General features: G+C 44.0%; 1 protein-coding gene across 1 annotated transcript in view; it reads right to left on the bottom strand.

Annotated features, from left to right (window-relative positions):
* ST8SIA1 (ST8 alpha-N-acetyl-neuraminide alpha-2,8-sialyltransferase 1) overlaps positions 1-25875 on the bottom strand; it is a 125928-nt gene extending 100053 nt beyond the window's left edge. The window contains exon 1 of the mRNA XM_059816983.1: positions 25637-25875. Within this exon, the coding sequence (XP_059672966.1) occupies positions 25637-25875 (239 nt within the window). The remainder of the gene's footprint in view (positions 1-25636) is intronic.
* Between the last annotated feature and the right edge of the window lie 654 nt (positions 25876-26529).

The raw sequence follows: 26529 nt of genomic DNA, 5'->3' as shown, positions 1-26529 counted from the left end.
AGTTTAAGTTCTAACTAAAATTAAGACCTTCACCAAAAACAACATCTAAATCAAGAATACAATGCTCTGCACAGGTTCATTTCTGAAAAAAAAACAGTTACCTAAGCTTGAAGAATAGGTCTAAATGCAATGAAAAAGAAATATGAAAAAGAGTGGCCACCACAGAGCAGAACAGAGAGATAATCTGATTTACTTCCCAGCCAAGCTTTCTGCAATATGATAAGATTTTATGAAGACTAAAGTCATGACAGTTTTTCTCCTCACATTTATTATTATATTATTTCTTGTTATGAAACTTTCAGCCTACTTCAATGCCCCCTGCAGCGATTCCTGGTGCCTGGACTTTACAAGGATCATGTAATATTTCCCCCATCTGCCTCAAGAGAGGAAAGATATCAGGACAATAAAAAGGTCACAGGCAGAAGCAAATCATGTACTGAACTGCCCAGTGCTGCAACCTGCATGAAAGGAAAGAGGCTGCAGAGACTATAGATACTTCTCAGAATAAGGACAGTTCATGAAAACCACCTTCATTAGCTTAGCAGTAGACTTTTTAAAGTGAGTAATTTTAACTATGAACCATTGGATAATTTGCTACAAATTGCCAAAGTAATAGTTTGGGGTGGAAATTATGAAATCAAGCACTTCCATCTTTTCTGCATCATCAGTATCTTTTCCTTTAAAACTTTCTTCCAGGTTTTTTTGAGGTACCCAAAAGGGAAACAAAGTATTTTATTTACCCTGAGAATATTGTATCTTTGGATTTTCACTATTTATTTTAAGATCACTGAACAAAACATTTGGTGCCACCCACATAGTATAGTTAGCAGTTCTGTCTTCCAGACTGCGAAAGAAATATAAATCTGGTTTTTGCTCCTGTGCGTTGGGCTACCCTATCCTTGCTACCACGGCCCAATACAAACAAACCGTGCTGCCTTTCAGTAGGCAAAATCTGAGCTGTCAGCCATCGCAGCGTAGCATCCTAATCTGTGACTGATTTTGTCCAACTCTTTTTTTTTTTTTTTTTGAAATGTACAAGTGATATTTTTTTTCCAGAAATATTCAGAGTATCAGGGAAAATGTTTTTTCTTTTTCCTCTACCCTCCTTCCAAATAAACAAAGATAGACTTAGTGCTTAAAATTTCAAGGATCTTATGTCTTTTATCCATTTTCAGAAGACAGCAGTAGCAACAATATTACATGGTGCACCTTGCAATTCCCCAAACTTGCCTAAATTCTGTTCTCTCAAAATTGAACTGTGGCTCAGCTCAATCTCTGAATCTTCACATCATTTTGAACTATTTAATCTCTATCAGATTCACCTTTGAATTTAAACTCAAATTTCAGATAGTGTGATAAAGATATGCAGTTACTTTAGTTGATTATGCATTCTCTCTTTGATAAAAATGCTGCATTTTAAGAAAAGTAATTGAAAGGATGTACTTTTCTACTGCTGTAAACAGACATGATTCTTTTAATAGCATCACCTCAATTCATTCCATACTTTCATTAATATTGCAAGTGCAAAGGAGGACTTAAACTGCACAACATTTAGATTCTAGAAGTACAGATGAGGCCAAAATTTGCCAGGGACTATCTTTGTTATTGAACAATGTTCATGAACTAGAAGAAACCAAGCTATTTCTCAGTGAATAGAAGTCTACCTGAACATCTGACAAGCCTTAAGTTTACCTTTCCTCCTGCCAATTCTTTTACTTACAAACTGAGCAGATTGGATCTGGAAAGCTACTGAAACACAGAATAGTTAGCCTCTTTTCAGAGAAAATACATTTTCATTCATGCAAACTTGCTTCAAACTGTTATGCACAAAGCCTGCTTGTAAGCTTTGAAACACAAATTATAATGTGTGAATTATAATGTATGAATTATAGAGTATGAATTCTAGTATTTGGTCAGATTAAGTTTTTCTAAGACTCTCATAGCAGATGTATAAAGAGCTATATATAAGGAAACCACCACAAGTTGTGACTTGCAATAGCAAAAACAGCACCATACTGCTGCTTTATTACTCATGCAGTAAATCTACTGGAATGCAGGATGCCTCCAAGTTGTCTGTATTGTTCCCAGTGAAACCCTAACCACATCCAGGAGAGACAGCAGCAGTGACTTGTCATCTCACCTAGGAACAGCCACATTGCCTTGAGAAGTGATGAATTTGAGCATGAGCGGATGGTTTCTGGGCAGCAGCCAGCAGCTCAAGAGAAATGACCTCACATTGATGCTGGAATTCACTGGCACTGCACCAGTGAATTTGCTTTGCTTTGCTAATGCCACCACCACAAGCCCCTAAATACAACAACTGTGTGCAAGGGCCCATCCCAGGGAAAACACAGGGTTTGTCTCACTTCATTTACAGTATTTGAAATGTAAACACCTCTATCCAAGTCACTCCAAGGCTTCTTCATAGCGGAGACAGCTTCTTTTAGGGTGTGATTCATCTCAAACTAAACAGACACCTATTTCCTCTCCAATGACCATAAAGAGACCAACTACCTTAGATGGAGACATCTACATTTGGTAGTTTAATTCCAATCCACGAAGCCAGACTGCTGCTCCAGACCCTAAAAAGTCTATCAAGGTTTCTGCAGTTAACGCAAGCTGCAAGAGAGGGACTGTAGGTCTTCTGCCTGCCTACAGCATCTCACAGAAGGATGCTATTTGTCAGCAGCCTCATCTGATGGTCTTCCAGCTCTGTTCATACAGCCCTCACAGGAGGCTGTCAGAAAGATGAGACATCACAACTGCATGAACTGGTAGTTTCGTCAGAGATAATTCAGAGGCAAAGGGGAACGGGGCAGGGGGACTAGATTAATTGCTTCATGTGCTATTCTTCTATTCTTTAATCTCATAAACCTGACAGGAGGAGAGCAGCTTTCACAGAGATGAGGTGAAGTTAAGGAATCGCTGCCTTGCAAAATAGTAGAACCATCAACTCACACAGAAAGTTACAATACATGACGGTGCTGCTGCAGGGGGGAAAAAAAAGAGTTGTTACACCACTTCTTTCCCTTCAGCAAAATTGCTGCTTGCTTTGCACCACTGCAAGCACAAAGAAATATTCAGCTTCAACAAGGGCACAGAATGGCTGTATTCTTCCAGGAGAAGGAGACTCGCTAAAAATAAATCGAGCAGCTCTAACCTTACATTTGAGCTTGTAATATCTAGAGTGGTGATACATGCCACCTAAATCTATGCAGTCAATTATCACACTACAGTGACTTCTCCACCTGCTTCTGCAACCCAGATAAAGGCCCTGTAAGTATTATGTAACACTCCTCACAAAAGTGCCCCCACACTCCAATCCAAGAAAACCCCTAGGGAGCTTTTTACTATTTTGATCAGTTAAAGTCATGCCCCTCCACAGAAGGTGAAATGGCCAGAAAAAATAAAATCCTCCATTACACAGATTTAAACATCTTGATATGCCTAAAAACTGAGACCATAGAAATCAAGAGGAAAGGAATAATCCTCCACTGGTCAGTCTGAGTGCTTTTTGATGCAAAAACTGTAGGTAACCAGGCAGCCATTGCCTATACATGTGATAGAGACAGGAATATGTAAAAGTATCACAGGAACAGGCATGAAAGAGCAACATATTTTCAAAGGCATATGAAGCTACACATTTAGGGGGAAGCTTTAACCCATCAAAGACATATGATTAGATCTACAACTGAGGGAAGCCCTGTTTTGAAGAGAAACTTGTTCCTCTCACTTTTCAGAAACTGCTTCCCACACCTCATAACTGTAAGTTGTTTAGGAGACAGAGTGAGTTTTGCCTTGTTGGGGAGCATCCATCTGATGCCCTGCCAGCTAGCAGGACAAGCTGATGGGCCAAACAGGAGGCCAAACAAAATAGGAAACCTTGGGTTTGATCTCTCTCTTCTATCCAGCTGCTGTTTTTTTGTAAACTTGGAGGAACTGACTACCTTTAAGACTTCTATTATTCTAATTTGGGTGAAATTAGCCAGTGAGACAAATTTCATGAAGAGGGTGGATTGTGATCAAGATTCCAGTCATACATATCACATTTCCTACTGGCTGAGAGGGGAAAAAAAAAATCCAATAGATGCCAAATAATGCCTTGCTTTAGCTTTCTTGAGAAGGACATTGACAAAACTGTGGGTTCTTTGTTGCCCCTGTATACTCAGAATTATACATCAGTTAAGCTGTAATAGTCCAATTTTGCATGAAAGCCATGATTTAATGCACCATCAAGCACTGACACTGGACTTCACTTGCAGCCCGAGTTGCTGCAACCATCAACATCACTTTTGAAAACAGCTGATGATCAGTTGGCCAAGTATCCAGAGATATTTCTGAACTGAGTTCACTGATCCTTCTGTGTGCTGACAGATGGCTTCTAACAGATGAAAAATGAATGGTAAAATTATCACAGATTAAAACAGAGCCATTTACCTGAAACATATCTTGAACTTGCATTTCAGCTGTTTGCAGTTACAAGCTTCATTTTTGAAGCAGTTTTGCTAGCGTGTTTTAAATTTTGCCTGAGTACTAGGTGCTATAAAATCAGTTTCATTTATGCAAGTAATTTGCTAAATGCAGTAAGTGGATTAAAATAAAGAAAAGGCATATCCAATTTGGAACATCTTTTCATTAGGAGCTCCAATTCCAAGTCTTTTTAAGTCTCTCTTCCTCTGGTGAAGCCACAGAAAAAAGTTAAATGGCAATTGTCTTGCACTCATCTTTAACTCCATCACATCTGAATTCTGGCTATTGCTTGTTTTATAGACCTACTGAAATCAGAAAGGATCTCACCAGCTCTGAGTTGAAATGAGTCTGTTCTTACAGGGAGGGTCAGCTGAGATGCTTTTACTAGTCATCTCCAAACACCTGTCCCAGGAACAAGAGGCAACGTACCCTCTCTGTCTTCACAGCTTGCTCTCCTGTAGGCCCAGCAAAAAAAAAAAAAATCAGGTTTATTGATGATCATCAGGGTATACTGCAGAACTGGGACTCTGGTATGATAAAGCAAAAGCAAACGCTAAGCCTGTTGCTGGACCATAGGATTTCTTTTTGCAACTCTCCTACTTCCATTCTTGGTGGCTGAGTGACAGCTATGTGTTGTATTAATTGATTCACAATGCAGGAGCACTTAGTGGTTGAAACCCCATTTTGCACTCATGTAACGGTCTACTGGCGTGTTTCAAGTCTCAGTGTTCTCCCTAAGACGCTCACACCACCAAAGCCCAGCCACTGCACACTTAGGCATCTATTTTGTGTTGGTTATCTAGACTTTCCACAGTCAACAGAAGGACACTTACCCTACCCTAACACAGGTATCTAAGACAGAAGAGAGCTGTCAGTATCTGCAAGTACCTCTGCCTATTCATTACTTATAGCAGGAGGAAACTATGGCAGGAGTACTAACAGAGAAATTTAACTTTTAGATTGTTAAAGTAAGTCTGATGAACCTCAATCTGCTATATCTATAGGTGACCATACATCATTAAAATCTGTTGCTTATCCCCTGGCCTAGACAACAGGAACACAATCCAGGAAAGTGATTATTTTTTTTCCTTTCTGAACATATCTCAGTAACAAAACCTATGGTATACCCTACTCCCTCTAGCACCTCATTAGAAAGGATAAAATGCTGATGCAGAAGTAAAGTTTTGCCATTTGCTTTCAACAGTGCTGCCAACTTACTGACAACTCTATGTAAAACATCTCTTGCGATTACTTAAAATGTGCTCAGACCTCCACTCTCACCTATGCGCACTACTGCAAAGTAACCTAGCTAGTATCTAACAGGAGGTATGGAAGAATCCAACTGACGTTTTCCCACTTTCCACCCACATCATCTCATTTCTGAGTCACACCACTCCTTCGCTGGCAACCTAACCTGAGCCAAGTCCCTTTGGCTAGAGTCACAGCACTAATTCACTGTTCACCACCACCACAACTACACATTTTGATTCCAGGGTGCACAAAACATCGGGAATTTCCTGGGTCAGACTTAAGTAGCCAGGACCTAAGCACTCCCTGTTTCCTCTAAACATGTACTCCGCATTTCTATTAGTCAACTGCTGCTTTCAAAGGACATGCAGAGGCTTATGATCTGAGCTATTCCAGACTGTAAGAGGAGCTGGCAGGATTCCCCTGAACACTTCCCCCAACCAGCTAGAAAGAATTTGCCAGTGTAATCAGGGAACATAAACCTGGCCTTTCAGGACAACTATTCACATGGTGCTGAAAGCAGTTTCCAAAACTCACATTTCCAAAGCTCTCAAGATTTCACAAGCACATCACTACATCTTGTCGGGGCTCTGGAACAGTCCTTCGCATAATCCAAACAGCCATCAAGGTCACCCCATGTTTACAACTCCAGCTTCCAACTCATTGCACGCTATTTTGCCATTACCATTAAATAACTGATATTTGGCAGCACTCACTGCAAACACAGAGTTTCACAACACATCACAATGTTTAACAGTTTGGGTTTCGTTTTGAGGGCTTGGGGTCAGACATTGGAACAGGCTGCCCAGGGAGGTGGTCAAGTCACCATCCCTGGAGGTATTTAGAAGATGTGTGCATGAGGCGCTTAGGGACATGGTTTAGTGGTGGACTTAGCAGTGTTAGGTTTACGGTTGGACTTGATGATCTTAAAGGTCTTTTCCAACCTAAATGATTCTATGAGGTTGTCTAAACAAGCAGAGAAGAAGGAGCAGAAGTTGAAACCAGGCAGTTGCTTGGCACTGAAAAAGAAGAGGCGAGGCGGAGACAGGAACCATGTTCAAGTCTATTCTAATCTAACTAGTTTGCTATGCTCTGCTCTGTGCTGCTGGGAGTAAGTCAGGAATGCACAAACCCTATTACCCAGAGCAATCAAACAGCTTCCCTGGGGTTAAACATGATCTATGTACTAAGCTCTTTTAGGTCTGAAGTCCTGGCAAAAAAAGCAACACATCCAACTTCACCCCTCTGTCTAATCTGGTCGCCTTTAATAGGTAACACTAAATGAGAGAGAAGAATTCCTAAAAGCCTGTCAAACACAAAACTGCAGAGATTACTACATGCTATGACTCCTACCTAACTTTGCCAAGATGTTTATTTTCCATCTACCTCTTCTGCCTCTGCCATCTGCCAGACCTGGTCCCAGCTATACAATCACACCTCCTCTGCACAGGCAGGCACGCCAAGCAGGCGGTTTTGGGAACCTCTAGGGTTCCAGTGCTGCAAAACAGCTTCTCTACAGCTACAGGAAATGTTCCTGTCAGAATTCAAGTCCGGGGTTTTACTTTTTCTCCTCTTCCTGCTCCAGTGGTTGAGAGTTTTCCATCCTTCTTAGACTTCTTTGTTCCCAAAAACCCCTTTGCAGGATTCATTAAAGTTAAGGTAGTAAATAGGTCAGCTGTTGCTGTTTAGATAGCTGCCTGGCGTACTACAGCAATGCAAAACATGCTACCTTGTAATGCCTGCAAGAATTATATATAGTGCAACATTATGAAATTCTAAATAAAAGCGAAACCTGAAGCGTTTGACATCTACAGCCACACATATCACAGGAAACTATTTTTGCTTGAAGGAATGTTGAAATCTTGTATTTAATTAGCTGCCGCACTCTAGTTTTCACAGACTACCCATAATCCAAAGAAATCTAAATAATAAAAAATACTGGAACTAGGTTCTGAAAAGAGCTGAAAGCAGAATTTATAAACTAGCGGTTGCGAACAAGACATAAAACTCACAGCCATGCAAAGTCTCTCAGGCTAGCATGCCCAAGCGATCCCACTGAACAGGAAAGGGGAAGAGGAGCTGTACTGTTCCTAAAGAATTATGCAAACTCGGCACAGCTGGAGGTCCAACAACCAGGGCCCTTCTCCATAGCAAACAGGCAGCAGCTGAAGTGTAGCACATCTGCTCAGACCTTCTACCTTCATTTCACGCTATGTGATGACCATGGGCAACAAACTATTTCAAGACAGCAGAGACATCCTTTAACCACTGTCAAGCAGCACTCTTCTGCCCAAGGGAGGAACCATCCTCTTGTTTCCCATCCACCTTCTGCCTCTCTGCTCTATTGCTTCACCTCCAGCTGCAGTGGTCTTGAGCAACTCCCCATCTCTCCTACAAACCGATCAGTAACCTGAGTTTACTTTTACCCAGGCATCCACACTGCCAGTTCCAGAAGAGTGAGGCATAGTGCTGGCTACAAAAACCTCCTTTAAACAACTCGAGGAAGTCTTTGGATCACAAACTCTGTGTCCACTAGGAGACTTACATCTCCCTGACATCTATAGGAAGGGCAACAGAGAGATGCAAGCAACCTGGGACATTTCTGGAGTGTGTCAAGAGATAATTTTTGATACAGGTACCGATGGGTCAGCTTACAGCTGGATCTACTATTCACTAACAAGGAAGCACTGGTTGGGGATATGATAATCAATAGAAACCTTGGCCCATGAAACAGTGGCATTCAAGATCCTGAGGGGACTGAGGAAGGAGAGTAGCAGATTCTATAATTTATTGACTGACCTTGAACTCATCAGTTTGGACTAGAAGTAGCTCATAATCATTTACCAGTATTGTGGAAACTACATGTCAAAAACAAGAGTCCCATAGCAGAGACATGGAGCAGAGGCAGTCCCTGGCCCAAAGAGATGGTTGCCCAAGACGCTTTCTCTTTCTGACCACTTCCTCCCCAGCTTGCCGGGGCAACATGATTTCATGATGAACCGACAACAGACTCTGATAAGGCTGCTGGGTTTGTGGTTTTTCTTCCTGCTACTGAGTGAACATGAGAAATGTGTCCTGTCGGGCAGAAAAATGTTAGTTTCAGTGACCAGCGTGAGAAGACTTTCACGTTCATACCCACAGGATCTGTACTGCACAAAAAAGTTAACCCAAAATTTGCTTCTAGGAACGCTTTTGACTGAGCCTTTCATTACATTCAGAGCTCCCAGGCCTAAAACTAGCTGGTGAAAAATTTGTGCAGCATTTGAGAGCATCCAGCAACTGGGCAGTCCAACTGCTGGCTTTTTAGGTCACAAACTCATCTTGAAAATTCACCTTGCAGCTCAAGAATGCATGACAAGTTATAGAGCCATATTTAATCATGGGAATGTCCTTCAGTTGGTTTATGCTACTCATCGCAAGACATTCAAGCAGTTAACTATTTAGGAAGAAGAATCATATTTCAGAAGTAATTAAACTGTTTACTACAGGGCTGAAGATGAGCTATTTAGTTTTCAACAGAATGATTTTGTTTTCTGGTACAATGTTACAATCTAAAAATAAACCAGATAAATAAGCAAATTAGTACAAAAAGAGTATACTAGACAAAGAGGAAATATATCTTTTTAAAGCGATTAAGCAGCAATCTAAGAATGGGACATATACATTTAAGAACTAAGCATTCTGAGAACACCTGCATTTCCTAAATTAAGCATAATCAAGGTTAAGAAGGCATTGATTGTTTATGTATGTACCAAGAATATGAAAGTTTGTTATAATTAACAACAGTAATTTTGAATGAGGTATTAAACTAAGTTACTGAAGGGTAAGCCTCATAACTAAAAATCTGAGACATTGATTTATTTGGGACATTATACCACGTATCCTTATCTAATGCATGACTTTCTCTGCAACATTTGGTGTCAGCCCTTAACAGAGATAGGAAAATAAACTAAATGGACCTGATCTAGTAATCTGTCCTACTAAAGACATTTCTGTGTTCTTATGCACTGTAATAAAAGTCCATTATCAATTGATTTACATTACACACTTCTCACAAATCTGCCCTGCAGATTCCCAAAGGGTGTTTTCACAGCCACTGGAAAGCAGGTATATTCGGGGCAGAAGCTAGGTGATGAAAATGTTGCAAAACAAGAAAGAGAGAGAGAGAACACCTGAGAGACAGAATTTCAGCACTTTCCACTCTGCCTCCTGCCCGGTGAGATCAGCCTGGAGAAGGTGCTGGCATTTGACAACCAGAAGCGTAGAAGCTCCATGTTTGCCCCCACAAATCCCTCGCCTTCCCAGAGCTGTTCCACAGTTTGGAACCAAAACCAGCCAAGTGCAGGTGGCCAAGGAATTCTGTAGTAGCTGAATATCCTCAGCACAGTGCAGTTTTGAGTCCCTGTTTCTAAATACACATTATCTATGCATCAATTTAATGCCAACCACATGTACAACCCTACTAGAACACCAAGTGAGAAGTCATCTCAGCAGAAATGCTATGGGCGGCATCCAGAGAGAACAAAGAGTGCCTTTGTTTTAAAGTCTCAACCCAAAACCGTAGTAACCAACCCCAGTTTTAGATACAAGAAGTCAAAGAACTGCCCATTGTAATTCATCACCCCTAAGCTGGTGTCCCAGAGGACAGTCTAAACCTCAGCAAACAAAGTTCACTAGATGCCAAGTCTGTGGATTGTCTAGTTGGCAACGTGCAATTACAGAATGAAAAAAACAGAGCAACAAATGTTGTTTTCCTATCTTATTGCTAACCATACGGGCATTTTCCCTAGCACGGCTCTTAAGTAGGACAGGTACCAGAGATAGCTGCAGTGAGTGGGCTGCACTCCAGATATTTCATCACTCTGCTTCCAAATCTCAGCACTTTAACAGTCATCTCTAGAGCAAAATTATTCCCATTCCTCCTATCTTGTGGCATGAAAATGCCCTCTCCTACTACAGTTTCATAGCCTCTCTTACACATCACATAGGCCATTGAAACTGGACCCTCAATTTACTCAAGTGATCTGCTTCCATCTGATACTGATCTTCTCAACTGAGATTATAATTTAACCCACGTTGTTTTAATTAATTGTTACCTCCTTGGGTTATCTTGCCTAACTAACTGAGCTGTTCTTAAATTGTCCACTTCACTGAGTGTTTCATTCTTAATTGACTTCCCTTCTGCTTTTCCACATATTTGTTCTCAAATTTCCTAACTACAGTCTTTCTTTTTCTGCTATACTTCTTCACAGAAATGTGTCTTTACTTTATTCTCTGTTTTTTAATGTTTCTTCTTCTCCAGCACCCCTGCTATTGCAAACTACTTGCCTCTATTGTGTTAAACACTACTGATCTTCCACCTCCCTTCCAGCCTCCCAAGACTCCTCCATCTTACCATCACCCTCTCCCACCCTGCCCTCCAAACACATACAGTTTCTTTCCTTCTGGAGTACCCCACTCCACAATCCCTTCCTCTCATCCAACAAGAGGGTTCTGACATGTTTCCCACTAGAAAACTCAGTTTTTAGGTAAGAATAAGAATATATGAAGGAAGACATCCCGTCCCTGAGAACAGCCAGCAACCAGGACAAGACTAACGCGGGGAGGGGAGAAGGAATATTGTACGTGGTTTGTCGCAAGCGGGAAAGAGCACACTCTTGTCCTGGAGAATACGTGGATTTGTCTGCTCCCGGCTTGTCGGCTCGCGGTGGTTTATGGTTTGGTCCGAGCTGGGCTCCCAGCAGCGGAGGCCCGCTGGGAGGAGGGCAGAGCTCTGGCGGCTGCGGACCCTTCGTCACAAAGAGGAGGCTGTTCCCCACCGGGCAGGGGCTGGGCTGGCCCAGCCCAGAAAGGCTGAAGAAGCCAGGGAGGCAGGGCTCCAGCAGCCAGCAAGCAATTCTGAGGGCACCTGGGAGAAAAGGAATTATTTTAAGTAGGCACGGCAAACAAAGCTTAACTGAGGGGACTGGCTGACGTACACGTCCTGTCCGCCTCGCAGACATGTGTTGGGTAACTTCAGCAACATTTGAACAGGGGAAGTATCAAATACGATTAAGGTCCTGCAAGTTTTGTCAAAACCTGTGTAGAAGGCAGACCCCGATCTGCGAGCCCCACGCCGGCAGAGCGGTGGACCCTGCCCGAGCGCAGCCGGCTGCTCAGCCAGCACCTGCTGCCTCTCGCTCCAGCCATGGCACAGGGGACAAAAGGAGCTGAGGGAACTGGGACGCAAACGGGGCCTAATTAGCACGGCTATTTATAGAACAACTCGCTCTTTAAAGTGGGAAGAGACGCTGGTGACAACTGAGGTAGTTTGGGAGTTGATCCAAAGCATTAAGGTAATCCGCTTCAAAAACACCGGGGCACAAGCTGTTCTTGAGCCGGCGCACCTGCAATGTCACCTGTGAGTAAGCTCTCGCGGGACAGCGTCCACAGCCACCACCTGGCCTCCAGGCAGGGAGGGATGCCAGGGCCCGAGGAGGGAAAAGAAGTAAGAAACCCGAAGGGTACCTCCCCACCGGCAGACTTGTGACATTTCTTTCCCTTTCTAATACTGGGGGGGTCCAGATATTACGGCACAAGGCAGCAATGGATCCCTCCAGCAAAGAGCTGCTAAAACAGCAAGAGGCACTGGTGTTCAGAGGAGGCTCGTGTAAGCGGAGAGGACATTACAACAATGCTGGCTGCAGAGGATAACTTTGAGTAGGGTCTCTATGAGCTGCGTCAGTTTAAAATAAATGGATGAGTGGACTAATGCAGGTCTGCTATCAAGACACTCAATGTCATACAAACTTCGATAAACAACGAAAGAAACGTTAGTTAATACTCTTTTGAGAGGAGGCATATCAGCTTCCTCAGGGGAAGGACAAGCCCAGAGTGCCCAAAGTACTTTTCACTGTGAATCAACTTTCTTAAGTTTTATGGTCTTTTACAGTATCAATATTTAAAAGATGCTGCTAATAAGAGCAAGCAAAAATCCTAAACAAACCTTCAAGCAATTAATGCGAGAAATCTGCTAAGTATGAGGATAAAAGTAAAAATTCATTAAATAAATCATTCAACCTACTTAGTCCTTCAACTAGGCATCTTAAGATAGGAATATTGCCTGAAAGTTGGTTTAAAAATACTTTTAAATCACGTTCATGTGCTCGATGCCTAGACCAGAGTCAGTGTGTTTGGGGAGATTTTCATCCCTGATATATTCAACCCATTTACTTTAGACCCAAAAAGGTAATAATGAAATTACAAAGCCCAGATATTTATTCATTGAACTTGTTGAAAGCTAATCTCTTCTTAGCAGTTACCAAACCGTTTAAGAAATACCTGTGGACTGGGGACATTTCACGAGAGGAAACAACTTACTTCTCAAGACTTTTAGGATTTCTTTTTAATTTCTCTAAGGCAAAATAAGTTATCGATATTAAATGGAAAGGAGTAAGAGCCTCACAGGACAGACTGCACAGCCACACAAGACACCACCTGAAACCAAATGATTAAGTCAAATTTGGGAAAGAACTTATTAAGCTCTACAGTCCTGAGCAAGCTCATATTCATCTAGGCTGACCCGTGTTTTCAAGTGAAAGCATATTACACACATGCTCCTGGTTATGCTACAGAGAAGAGAGCCTACACCCCACTGGAAACCCCACCAGCCCATTTGCCCCCATGCCGGCAGAGGTAACTTTGCTTTTCTCCATGATGTAGATCTGCTGTTTCGCAGCAGAAGAGAAAGCAGAATTTGTATTGAACTTATAAAACCAACTGACAGTATAACTACTCAGGCCAGCCAATACATTTTTCCACAGATTAGGTAGGGAAGAACAACAAACTCAACCCTCTTAGTACAAGACTTTCACTAGCAACGGCCTGTTTGACAAGTGAAGCACAAAACAGATTTTTTAAAACAAAATGAGAGAAGGCACTATGTTCACTCATCAAAGATCCAAGGCAAAAATAAACATGTTATCACATGCTGGACCCATTAGCATTTACTGAACTACACTAGATAAGTGTTTTCACTTGTTCTGTTGTCTAAACAGAACTATCAAAACACATGATTTCTCTAATGATAGGTTTACTTTTTTGTTGTTGTTACCATTTTTGGATCAGCTAGCTCAAGTTCCACACTCTGCCATTCCCTTCTGAATATGCTTAAACATTTAAAGGCAATGACTGGAGTGGGATAGAAAGAATAAATATCTCGTGCATTTTTACTGCTTCATCCAACTGGGCATACTAAACCCTGGAGATGTTCAGCATTTGTCCATAAGGCTCAGCAAGTGTGTTTGTGCTAGATGCTTGCTGGGTGCCAAGACAAAATGTTAAATTAATGATATGACCTATAAAGGAATGCCCAGATTGGTTTTGTTTCTCCTACTCCCTTCACTGTTGCAGTTTCCTTAGTTAAAAAAATGCGTCTAATTATAGGCTGATACGTAATTCTCACTACAGCAATCCTTAGCGTTGAAAAATCATGAGTCAAGCCCTCAAAATTATGAATAAGGCACAGAAATTAGGCATCTGAAAAACAACAACCCACAATGGATTTTTATTTGCCTTTTGGGGCACAAGCCACCATTCATGTTTTCAAGCCCTTCACTTTAGCTATGAGGACTAAAAAATTCCTTCTCCATTTTTATTCCATGAAATCAAGACTATCAACATGCACTTGATTGCAATAGCTGGCACAACTATTACAAGGGTGGGCAACAGCAGACTGTATAGCATTCCCCAGGTCGTATTAACCGCCCCTAACCGCAAGCATACATAGTTCAGCATCTGTTCCTGCTTTGCTCTGGGAGAGGAGTAACCACCACCAAGCCAGGTGAAATTTCGCAGGTGGACATCCCCTGGACTGCTGAGCCTCAGAGCTCCGGAGCCTGAAACCAGTTGGGGTCATGGCCCTTGGCAAAAGGTCTCCTAATACTCCTGAATTAAGACCCTCACAGTGACAAATTTTAAACTCCTCTCCACATAACCAAGGAACAGTTGTGGCTGAAGTATAAACTTTCTGAGAACTTACAGGCGAGCTATCTGGTTTACAGATAACTCTTCAGAAGTGCAGAACAGACATATGTAGACAAACTTCAGTTTCTTATCCCATCAGTATTTCTTAATTAATATCATAAAAATTACAGAGGTCTAGTAAAAAGCAAACAAAAATTAAATACAGCATGTATTTCTTTCAAAAGGTATTTTTCAACCAACTTGGGTTGCAATCAACTGCTCCAGCATGACCCATGATCTTTCTGTGCACCTCACGGATCCTTCCGCAGAGCTTTTTTTCTCTCCTTGCTAGAAAAGCATTTTTCCCTTCTTCTTCCTTCCCAAGGCACAACTTACTTTCGCTGAAGATTCTCCCTATTTGTTCACCTCCCTTTTAAAACTTTCTTTGTTCCGACTTTTCTGGAAATCTTGTTGCTCTGCAGAAACATCTGGATCACACAGAAACATATAGCTTTCCACTGATCCAAGCTCTATATTTGCCCACACAGGCTTATTCAAGCATTAGCATGAACTCCAGGCATCTTGATAGTTCACGCACATACTCCAGAAATGGCTATCCTCATCATACCCATCAAACACACATACACATACTAACCTAGACTCCCTATTTGCAGCAAACATTTGGAAAAAGACTTGGAAAGTCTTAACCCATGTCAGGCAGTAGCATGCATCGCAAAGAATCCTACATAATACAATGCAGAAGCATCCTCCGTGCTTCAGAACTGTACCACCTCACTGATCTCACTGCATTGCTCTTACCCATTCCTGTGCTTAAAGGCTGTGGGAAGAAACAAGCCAACACTTTCCCGGCTTCACAGCCCTTTATGTCTGCTCCATGTTCACTTGTTTTCAGGGTTAACAGTTGCACAAGTTGCTCTGTCACTATTTGCCCTCCTAGAGCAGCAATCTGAGGGAGGCCAGGAAAGGCAAGGAGCCTGCACGCAGTTGTGCAAGCACTGCTACAATCTGTCTTCAAGCAAGCTGTAATAAGAGACTTTTCCCCATCATTCCCATTCTCGTCTGATCCAACAGCACTCCTCTTCTATTGTCTCATGAATTTTGCATTTCCCTTCTAACCCGTATTATGACCATACCCTATATGTATTTATTCTCATGCCTTTCATATTGCTATTAAGTAGTAAATGGTACAATGCAGGAGACTGCAAAGAGTCTGAACCTCGCTCAGACAAATAAGAACCTAATGTTGCCTGAGTGGATGGACAGTAAAATCACCCATAAACATGCAAGGGTAATCTAAAGGTTACAACCTAAACAGTACACTTCCAACTACTTAGGGACGTTTACTGCAGCACTCACTGCTGCAGTCTAGTGACAGAGCCCACAGATCTTGCAGCTCCCACTCTTCTTGGGGCTCCCAGCTTTCTTGCTCCCACCAAGCTTTCACGTGACCTGGAGACTGAACACACTAAGTTGATAACTCCCACGGGTCAGGTTCACCATGACAGAACATGAAGACCAACTGAAAAGATGCTTCAAGAAGAAAGAGTAACAAATACTCATGCTCAGCTCCCCAACTAGCCTTACACCTCCTTTCTCTTCTTTGCCTCCTTGCCTTTCTTCAGGTCCTAATTTCCTCCCATTCCACACAAGCAGCTCTCACTGTGCTCCAAGTTGCTACTCGCCAAATACCATTTCACCCTGCGACTCCTATGACTGCAGCAGATGTCTTGAGGAGCACCTGAGGATGACATGGAGGTGCTGCCAAGGGGCCAGTGTGTCGGGGACCAAAAGACCCCTGTGCTGTGGGGTGAGTGGGTCTGAGACACAGGGCAATGCCGTAGGGCCCAAAGCACAATGCCACATGAGGGACCACAGGAGGCATTAGGGAACACGACTGCTTGGGGGCTGCCAGCGAATGCAACGTGATGGCATGAAGCCGAGGGGTGCACTGCTGACCGGCAACATTGCTCAGTAAGTGAGAGATGACAGAGACCGAACACTCAAGACAGATCTGGGGGGGAGGAAAATGCACATACCAGGCAGCTGAGCAGGGCGATGGCAGCAAACAGCACATGACATCTACTACAGCTATGTTTTTTCTCCCCAGATGGGACTTTGATAGAAGATAAGATAAATGGAAAGAACGGGAAACAAAGAAGAAGAGCTAAAGGAGAAGGACAATGGTTAAAGCAAGCAGTCACTTAGCTGGAAGAAGAAAAAGTGTAGTCAAAAGTAGAGAATCTGAATTTCATCAGTAGCTGAAGATCCATTCTTTGGCTTCTTCATCACTTAAATACTGGCGAGGACTTGTGACAAATGTAAGAGCATGAAATGTAATTAAAATATTTACCCATCAGTAATTAAAAGTTTATCGACATTTAGAAAAAAGAAGACCATGCAAGCATTGCTAACTTTGCAACTCATTAGGGAAAACGAAGTAAAACTCTAAGTTACTATCCAGGAACAGGGATTCATTTCTCAAGCAAATACTATATATGGAATAAAGACCTATTCCATTCCCTTTTAACTAGATTAATGCTTCAGTGGAAGCCAGGGAAAGAAGACAAAAATTTACACAAAAGCATTAAGCGCCTTAAAAGTAGTAAGCTGGTGCCTCCAGGTACCGGTAGCAAGAAGGACCAGTACCCACCAAACCTTCAGCACAAGTATTCGGATCATTCTTCCAGTGAACATTCAGGTGGCCTGTCACTAGCAAATAACCCAGGTATTTCTTTGCATTAAAAATTGTACTAAGAGAGGGAAAACCCACTCCATTAATCAAAATTCCTAATTTGCATAGCTGGGATAAATCTCACAACACACATTGGACTGGAAATGCTTCAGAGCCCGGAACGTCTCTCTGCAAGCTTATGGCACTGTATAAACGATAATTTCTGTACAGACTGGTAATTATTCACAGGACTCCCTACTGACTTCAGTGGTGACCTAGACCTGAAGTTCAGTTACAAGAGATAACCATGTCATGGAGACATCATTTCCTTAACTTCCTTCATAACTCTATTTCCTTTGCCGTATCTGAGGATAGTATCTGGGGAACCAGAATCAAGTCTCCCCTGACAGTCAAAAGTAAAAAGATTCAAACATAGCTGAGTAACTTGAGAGTCTTCATCCCATTTGCCGTTAAGCCTAAGTCTCATCCGCTTTCACTGAGGGAGGCAGGCATCAGTGAGCCTTGCATTCAGCATCACTCCCTCACTGCATATGTGAGAGCTTTTTTGGGCTGGTTCTTAACTCTGGTGGCACTTCTGAGTGCCACCTATAGCAGTTGATACTTCGTCACCCTGTGCTGGGATATACCGTACCGCGGGACCGACAGCGCAAGTGGAACATTGTATACAATAGACACTCCAAACATTGCAGCAGACGAAATAGCATTACCAAAGCTGACATTTGGCCAAGACAGAGTACGTAGGAAAACATTAAAATCTCTTCACTGGGAGAAGAAAAAAAAAAAAAAAGCTTTGTTTGTTTGTCTTTCATTTTTGACAGGAAATACAAAGCCGTTACTCCTCTATTACAGCGATGGCCACTCCAGGCATTCCAGGAATAGGCAGCGCAAGTTTTCCCACAGGAAAGTAAGCAAAATAGATGATCTGTTTTCCTAGTGCTCCTTACAATATAGGCAAGCTATATAGCAGCTTTTACATTAAAGCTGGCTGTACATCCTCAGAGCAGAGGAGACCTGATAAGTTAGAGACTTTATCTCGCTACTACATTAAGGGAAAGTCCACAGTTTACCTGGAAAGCCTGACAGCCAACAATTGGCACGTCAAGGATGGAAAACAACAGATTCCCCGAGCATCAGTGGGAGCTGCAGGACTCTGAAGAAGGTGACTGACAACTCAGTAGGGGAGGACTATAAAGCAGTAAATAATTTCACACAAGTTCTTTACGTCACTGCTATGGATGCCAACTGGATAATCATAAAAGGAGCCATCCAAAGAGTCTGGGGGTCACCTGAAAGCTGAGGAGGACATCAAGCAGCTTAAGAACAGGAACAGACTGAAGAAGAGGTGGAGAGGAAAAAAGAATATATATATATATATGCATATATATGCATATATATATAACAAAATGGTTGTTCAGGAAATGAAATGATGCTCACAGCAAACATAGAAGACAAAAAAATTAACCAGTTCTATTAAGCTGTTTCCAGCAGCTTTAAAAGCCTCATTGTAGCCACATCTCCACTTGAAAAGAGAATCTCTAAACTAAGAAATTCAGGACAGCATTTTCCAGGCAGATGGAATAGGACAAGTCAAAATAATTCAATCTGTTCATTTAATACAACAACAAAAAACCCCACCACTCTGCGGGCCAGAAAATGTTTTATAACAATCTAATTTCACAGCCTTCACCTTTTCCTGAACAGAGCGGTGGGAAAGTGACCTCCAGAAACCTAGTTAAAGCCAGGACGTTGTTCTCCACAGTGTAATTCACCCTGTTATAAATTTCAAATACCACTAAGGTCAAGGCAACAGGCACAGCTTCTTCATGAATCTCAGAGCTTCCGTAATAATTACTTTACAGACAAAGACTTTGCTAGGGGTAGGCGACTTATCAGTGCCATCTCCCACCCCACCCTCTGTTTATCTAATCAGTTTAGATTCCAAGACCTGGGAGAAGAATTGTCTCTGGTCTTCTATATGTAAAAATTGTGACACAACAAAACCTGAATCTCCACTGAGGTTTGCAAATACTACATAGTATGGATTAATGTGCTTCAGTATGAATTTAACCGCATGCAGCTATGCTAAAGTGATTTAACATTAGGAGCAATTTTCTTGCATTTTGGGAACCACATGCAGTATATAGAAAAAGATTAATATTTATACAAAGATTTAAAATTAAGTATTTTTCGGTTCTTAGAAAACTGGAACAACAGAAGACTGCAGTCCAAACAGCCTCCTCAGTTCAGTGAGGTTCATCCTCACTGTGGGAGGATAAGTTCTAAAGGGGGAAAGACAATTCATTTTCCATGCATTTACCTCGTAGGAACTAGCTTCAAAAACAGGTCTTTTTATATATGTCATTGAACACACACCAAATGGGAGCAACACTCTTGGCTGCTCTGAAGATGAAAATTACAAGTAGAGGAATAAATCACCGGTTACTATATTGTATGGATGATCCAATGCCCATTCCTTCCACTATAAGGCAGAAAAAGGGAAAGCACAGATGCGAAAATACATACATCCAGCAGTGTCTGTGTATGTACATACCAGATTTTCGGGGCCCTAGTGGGGTAACCTAAATTCCAGTAAAGCCTCTGTTCCTCCTGTTCCCCAGTGCCTGGTTCTCGGCCTTTGGATGCTCCCAGCTAACAGGAAAAGAGCCTCAGGGAGTTGGCTACACCCCTACACCCTCCCATAAATGCTGGCAGCACTGGAGTTTTTGCAAATTTGAAGTAAAGCAGCGATCCAAAACTTTGCTAGAGCAGATACTAGAAATAGGGATCTCGACTGTCTGTTTCGTGAGGAAGGCAGAATCAAAGTCCGTAAGAAAATGCAACTTAGGGGCAAGGAAGGAGGATACCATGAGCCAGAACTCAGGAATTTAAGTCAATTCCTACCTTGTCACCACAGCCCTCATCTGCAAAGACGCCATGAGATAACTCAGATAACTGATTCTCATTGTTTTAATGTAATTCAGGTATCCAAACACACCTACAGACCTTGAAGATATGGAGGCAGATCCCTCTACAGCTTGCTTTCCTCATCACAGCCTCCAAATAACAAACTAGAATAAGAATGTTTCTTTCCTCTCACCTTTAACCTGCTCTTCAAATTGTACCTCTTCACCAAAACAGCTTCCCGTCTCAGCTGGAGACACCAAGAAACTACAAATTATAAATACCCAATTATCACCAATGCAGCAAATACAACCAAAAAAAGTCATTCAAAACGTTAACAACTGAGTTAAAAACACAGCCAGGTAGTAGTGGCACCTACTCGGGACAGCAAAATGAGCTGGATTTGGCCACTGCCAACGCACAACATTTGAGCATATCCGATGGTTTCAGGGCAGGGCTTCCTGGACCACAGAGGTGTAACTAATCTAATCCAGCATCTCCCAGCTCTAATCCTAACTCCACTCTTCACATGTCTCAGTGAAAGAAGTAGGAATAATTCAGTATCTGATAAAGCTGTTTAAGCAGGGCAAAACTCTTTTCTAGTCAACCTGAGCAATATGAAGTTTCATCTCAGGTTTGCCTTGAAATATCCCAGTAAGGATCGCAACACTCACATAATTTGCAACACTCACATCAAAAGAGAAGGAAAAGAAGCCATCTGAACTAAAGAAACTCTCACTGACTTGGCAATAGCATTTGTCTTACCCAGACAGGAAAATGACCTGGAATTCTAGTTTTGTATTAATACAATCTAGAATGAAGAATGATTTGCACAAGGGGATGTTCTTCGGCGCCTGTTGTGATTGCACTCCAGGTACAGACATTAACAGCTGGCAGAGAGCAGCTGGCAGAGGTTACAGTGGGAAGAACCCCTCAGGCACAGCGCATAGCGGCGACAGAGCATTATTTTTGCAAGGCACGTGAAAGCTAACAGTAGAAGAGGCTTCACACAGTCTGTCTACATCCACACTGCAAGCACCACAGTCCACCACGTCTGGATATTCTGTCCAGTTCACCCACTGACACTGTCGTGTGATTTCAGGCCAGTAGCTTCTCCTCTCTGTCCCTGGAAAATGGACAAGAGGCCAAACCTGACAAAAAAAAGGAGTGGAGAAGCCACCTGCCAAGATAAGCATGGCCGGTTTGGCTCTAGGGACAAGAGGGGACAGCACTGGGGAGCAAAGCCAAATTGTAGCAGATGAGTTGGGCTGGAGGGAGGTCACAAACAGTGAGTTCACAAGAGACACCTGCCACCAGCTCAACCAAGCCACCCTCAGAATAAACCCTGGGCGACCTTTCAGCATCACAGAAAACTGCTGCAGCAGAAGCAAGAACACAATCTGAATCTCAAGGGTAGCCTTTCTGTTGCCTTGCAGAGGAGATTGTCCCATCTCTTCCTGAAGAACCTCTAACCAAAGTCACTAATCGCCATTGAACCCTTTCAGTGGGAGTCCTGACAGTCAAAATCCCACTGCCCCCCACAAGCACACTCACTCCCCAGAGGAGGTCCACCCCGGGCAACAAATGAAGCAGAAGTGTCAGATAAACATACAGCACTTGGGATTTGTGGTTGTATGGAGCTTGTAAGGCAGATTAAAAGATCCAGCTCTGCCTTTAATCAACTGCAAGCATTTTAAATAAAATCATCCTAAAGGTATTACTGTATGTCATTTACTTCACTAATAACAAACAGCAATTAACAACATTTTTGCTTAAATAATTTAAGCAGGACTAGGCCCTTTAAAAAAAAAAAAACCACCTAAGCAATCTGCAAAAACAATTAGGGCGCAATATCATTAACCACCTCAGAGGATGACAAGCCATTATATTGTAGGTAAATTAGACATGTTAGCCATTAGCGACTCTAATGACAGTCTCATTCCTATTCTGACCACTTTGTAGTTCAAGATCAAGCAGCTTACCATCTGACTGACAGACTATTATTCAGCATTTGTCAGAGAGGAGCTGTTTCCATAGCAGAGAGTTTCACTACCCTCAGCCACTAGTGTCTTGGAATTTAAAGGATGCTAATAGCAATAGCTTCCTAGTAGGCTGTGCTCAACTCTGAATGCCCAGAATCTGAGGACTTTAAAGGAAGCTACGTTCAACTGAGGAAAGGGTTTGGACCAAAAGCTCTTTTAATAACCTCAATTGTATCTTCAGGCTTTTCAGGATCTGTCCTTCCACGTAAGAACCCAGGCAGCTCTTGCACAGACACCCACTGCACTGCTGGCAGGGGGACTCCGTGCACTCATCATGCCAGGATTACTCACGGAAGCCGTGTATGCACAGTCAAGGCTGAGAGCACGCTTTAAACACAGACTCACGCCGGAATCAAAGGCTTAAACCTGCTCATTTTGTTACTCCCACAAACTGTCCTTACAGCTGCAGTAAGGCAACACACACCTCAAAAGCAGCAATCCGTGGCTATTTACACAGGTATTTATCTTTGAAAAACGATTCTGCAAGTCCATATTCATACACAAAACCCTCATGTAAACCATCCCACAAGCACCAGGACAGTCTGGGTTTACATAAGCAGGTTTACACGGGTCAGATCTTTACATGAGGTTTCTGGCTGTACAGAGGAGGAGGAAGGAGCAGTGGAGATTGAGGAGTTACTGGCACTCGACTGCCAGGGTTCAACCCAAATTACCCCAGACGTTTTCATTGACCTTGCTAAGTTACTTACTAGAGTCGTCTTTGATCCAGGTACAGAAGGCAAAGGGGGAATAGCACTTCTGAGGTTGAAAAGTATGTTTTGATCAAGTTAATTACTCGGGGCCAATAATCTACTTCAACAATGGGAGTCCAGTGAGTTTACAGGAGGAGAAAGATTCAAAACCATCACATGTTTCCTCTGCGCAGCAAGAGCCTGGCTATTCAAACACCTGGACAGTACCACAAATGCCACCATATTATACAAAGCAGTAACGTGAAAGTTTGCACTCTCTCATATAGATTTTTAGCACAAATAAATTCAAATTTATTATTCAAAACTGAGTAAAATGAAAATTGTTTGGTAACCAGAATGTGGCAGGAGGACTAGGGAGAATAGCAATTAATGCCGTTCTTAAATAATAATCTATTAATAATATATTAAAACCCACTTAATATTAGGCTATTATGGACAACTGTATTACTTCAAAGTCCGCACGCAGGATTTCTGTGAAGCTCTATACCTCCTTCCCAATTAAAACAGAGACTCGCTCGCATTCACAGGCAGTTTCCAGTAGAAACTGAAACGGAGCTTTTCCAGTGCTCTTGCATAGAGACAGCAGGACTGTAGCAAAGAGCAGGGCATTGTTTGTTAATCACCTCACAATATACAGCAGCTTAACAATTTCATAACCTTCTACCAATATTAAAAGAGGCAAATTTACACAGGAAAAAGAGATTTCTATGTCACAATTATCTTAATATTATGGTATACTCACTACATATCTCCAGTGTACATTTTGTCTTAAAAACTTCATTTTTTGAAGCAGATACTGATTTAAAGCTCATTGTATTTAGCGCTGCACCAACTCATCAAGAGATACAGACAAGAAACAATAGCTCCTTTTATTGCAAGAGACTCTCTTCAACAGCATCTCCGAGATAATCACTATGCTTGGGGAGTGGAAAAACATATGGGCAAGTGGAATAGTTGATGAGCCACGCAGAGTTTGTGTTACTAAACCATGTGGTGGAAATGGTCTAAAAACTGTTTTTTAAACTGAAGCCGCAGCAGTGTTATCAATCTTCAAACAACATTTGGCTTACAAATGTGAAAAACAATACATCAAACTCTTTCCTACATCACCTATCAGGGTAATATTTTAAAAAACTGTATTCATTTACCCCCCAAAAATGGGAATCTTTGACACAACCGGATTAAGATGAATTAGTATCTGAGAAGATCAGCCTAATTTCTAGTGTTAGTTAGTGTTTTAGGAAAAGAATCCTGCATCTGTACCTTATTGCTAGCTCTGTATTAAAGGGAGGACTTCTTCCAGGCCTACCCAATAAGATGATATTGACACACGCCCGCTTATCACCTCTCATTGCTTATATTTCCTGCAAGCTAAAAGGCTAAAGGAAGAACGTGCTTTTGAAGAACTGTAAAGTTGCTGTTATCCCAGCAGACAAGATATTACGCGATCACATGCCGACTCCAGTTCGTGACAAACGCCAGTTGAGTTGCATTCAAAAAATACTGAAGAACATCAAATAAAGCTGTACACTACCTTAAAGAAAAAGAAAAAAAGGAAAAGAAGTCCCTTGGAATTTGGATCTGATTCATTCTAGCATTTACTAAAGAAAGGGGGCCTTTTTGCAGGTAGTTTGATTACCCCTCACTCTGATCTTTCATTTGCTACTTGGAGGATAGGGAGAAACTCCAGCTGCCCTCCAGGAAAGGGAGGGAAATTGGTCTCTCTTCCAGTTGTCTGTATTTTACCCAGACGTGAGAAATTTTTGAGGGGATGCAAACCTCCACTGCACACGCTTTTAAGCCAGAGTCATTCAAAAAAATCCTCCCCACTGCAGGGACCCGGTTCTCCACCGCTATCAGCTGTGGCACCCTGACTGCAACATTCCTCCTCTCCCGTGCAGCTGGGGAAGGTGAAAAGGGCTCCAAGGATTATCGCCATTTCCCAGCCACGTCAAAAAAAGAAGAGAAAAAGGTGCCTTTTCACGTGGTTTCTATAATAAACCGCAGAGAGTCAAGGACCAGCGCGGAGCTTCCAAAGCGTTTGCTCGGAGCGAGGATGCTGACACGAATGAACATGCACGCAAACCTTCCCTTAGGCATCCCAGGGAGATCCAGAGGCTCAGCTTTCCCTGGCAGCACGCAGGCAGTCGCAGGCGCTAAGCGAGGGGAGGCTCCGAGCCCTCTGCTTTGTCAGCAGCCAGAGGGGCTGCCGGTGCAGCTGTGATCCAGGAAGCGAGAAGCATCCTATCGTGCAGGCAACACTGCAAGCCTCCGAAACCTCAGCGCTCCTCGGAAAGGCATCCAAGACGGGCTTATTCCCCTGCGAGGAGAAATAAGCCTCCATCCCCCGCGCCGAGCCCCTTCTCCTCCCCGCAGCGGGCAGAGCCACCCAAAAAGTTTTGCTGGGCGAGAGCGGCCCTGCCTGCCCCTCGCCCGCGGGGAAAAAACGAAGGGTCGGGTGGGAAAAAATAAAGTTTGGGCCTTGGCGGGGTGAGGAGGGCGCCCAGCTGGGCTCCCGCCGCCCGGCTGCCCGCTGCTTGGTGCGGTGCCCGTGCCCGTCCCCGCCTGCCCGTCCCCGGCTGCCCTTGGGCCGCGCGCGGCGCTACCTGAACAGGGCGACCGCAGTCTGGTTCCTCCTCCACGCCTTGCCCTGCTGCAGCAGCACCCCCTGCACGATCTCCTTCTCGTCGGGCAGCCGGTAGACGGGGAAGACGTAGAGCCAGCAGAGGACGAAGACGCCCAGGGCGCTGGCCCCCACGGGCAGGCGGGTGCGCGGCCACTTCCACGCCAGCCCCGCCATCCTCCTCCCGCAGCGCCGCCGCGCCGCCGGGCCGCGCTCCGGCATCAGGCCCGCGCCATGCAGCGCCCGCGGGCGGGGGGCCCGCCTCAGCCCCGCCGCCGCCCGCGCCCTAAGCCCGGCGGCCCGCCGCCCGCCCGCCGCCCGCCGCCATCGCCGCCCAGCCGGCCGAGGGGGAGCCGGGCCCCGCGGGCGTCGGGTCTCCTGCCGGGGCTGCTGCCGCTGCGCCGCGGCTGGCTCCTCTCTCGGCGGTGGCGGCTGCCGCCCTTCCTCACAGTCATTTGGTCCCTCGCTTTCCCCGCCAGACGATGCTCCGCCGCTCCCCGCCCTCCCTCCCTCCGCCTCCCGCCGAGCCCCCGAGCCCCCTCTCCCTCGCTTGCCGCCGCGCTGCGGACGGCCCCGGGAAATTTCCAACCCGCCCCGGCCGCGGGGTGCCCCAGCCCCCGCCGCCCGCCCCCCAGCCGCCGGGGGAGGTGGGGGAACGGCGGCCGGAGAGCCGGCTGCGGCGGGAGTCCGCTCCGCCGGTGCCGCCCCGCGCCCCGGCCTCCCCCCCGCCTCTGCCGCTTGACCCGCGGGCACCGGCCGAGCCGGAGCGGAGGGAGGGAGAGAGGTCCCGCTCCGGGCTCGCCGCTGCGGGCAGCGCCGCCGGCGCCCCGCTTTCTCCCCCGGCAGCCGCGAGCCCCGGCGGCGGCCGCGCCGCTC

The sequence above is a fragment of the Gavia stellata genome, chromosome 4 (genome assembly GCF_030936135.1).
Source record: "Gavia stellata isolate bGavSte3 chromosome 4, bGavSte3.hap2, whole genome shotgun sequence".
NCBI classification, from domain to species: Eukaryota; Metazoa; Chordata; class Aves; order Gaviiformes; family Gaviidae; genus Gavia; species Gavia stellata.
The sequence above is the reverse complement of the archived record's forward strand: the minus strand, read 5'-3'. Positions and strand labels throughout refer to the sequence as shown.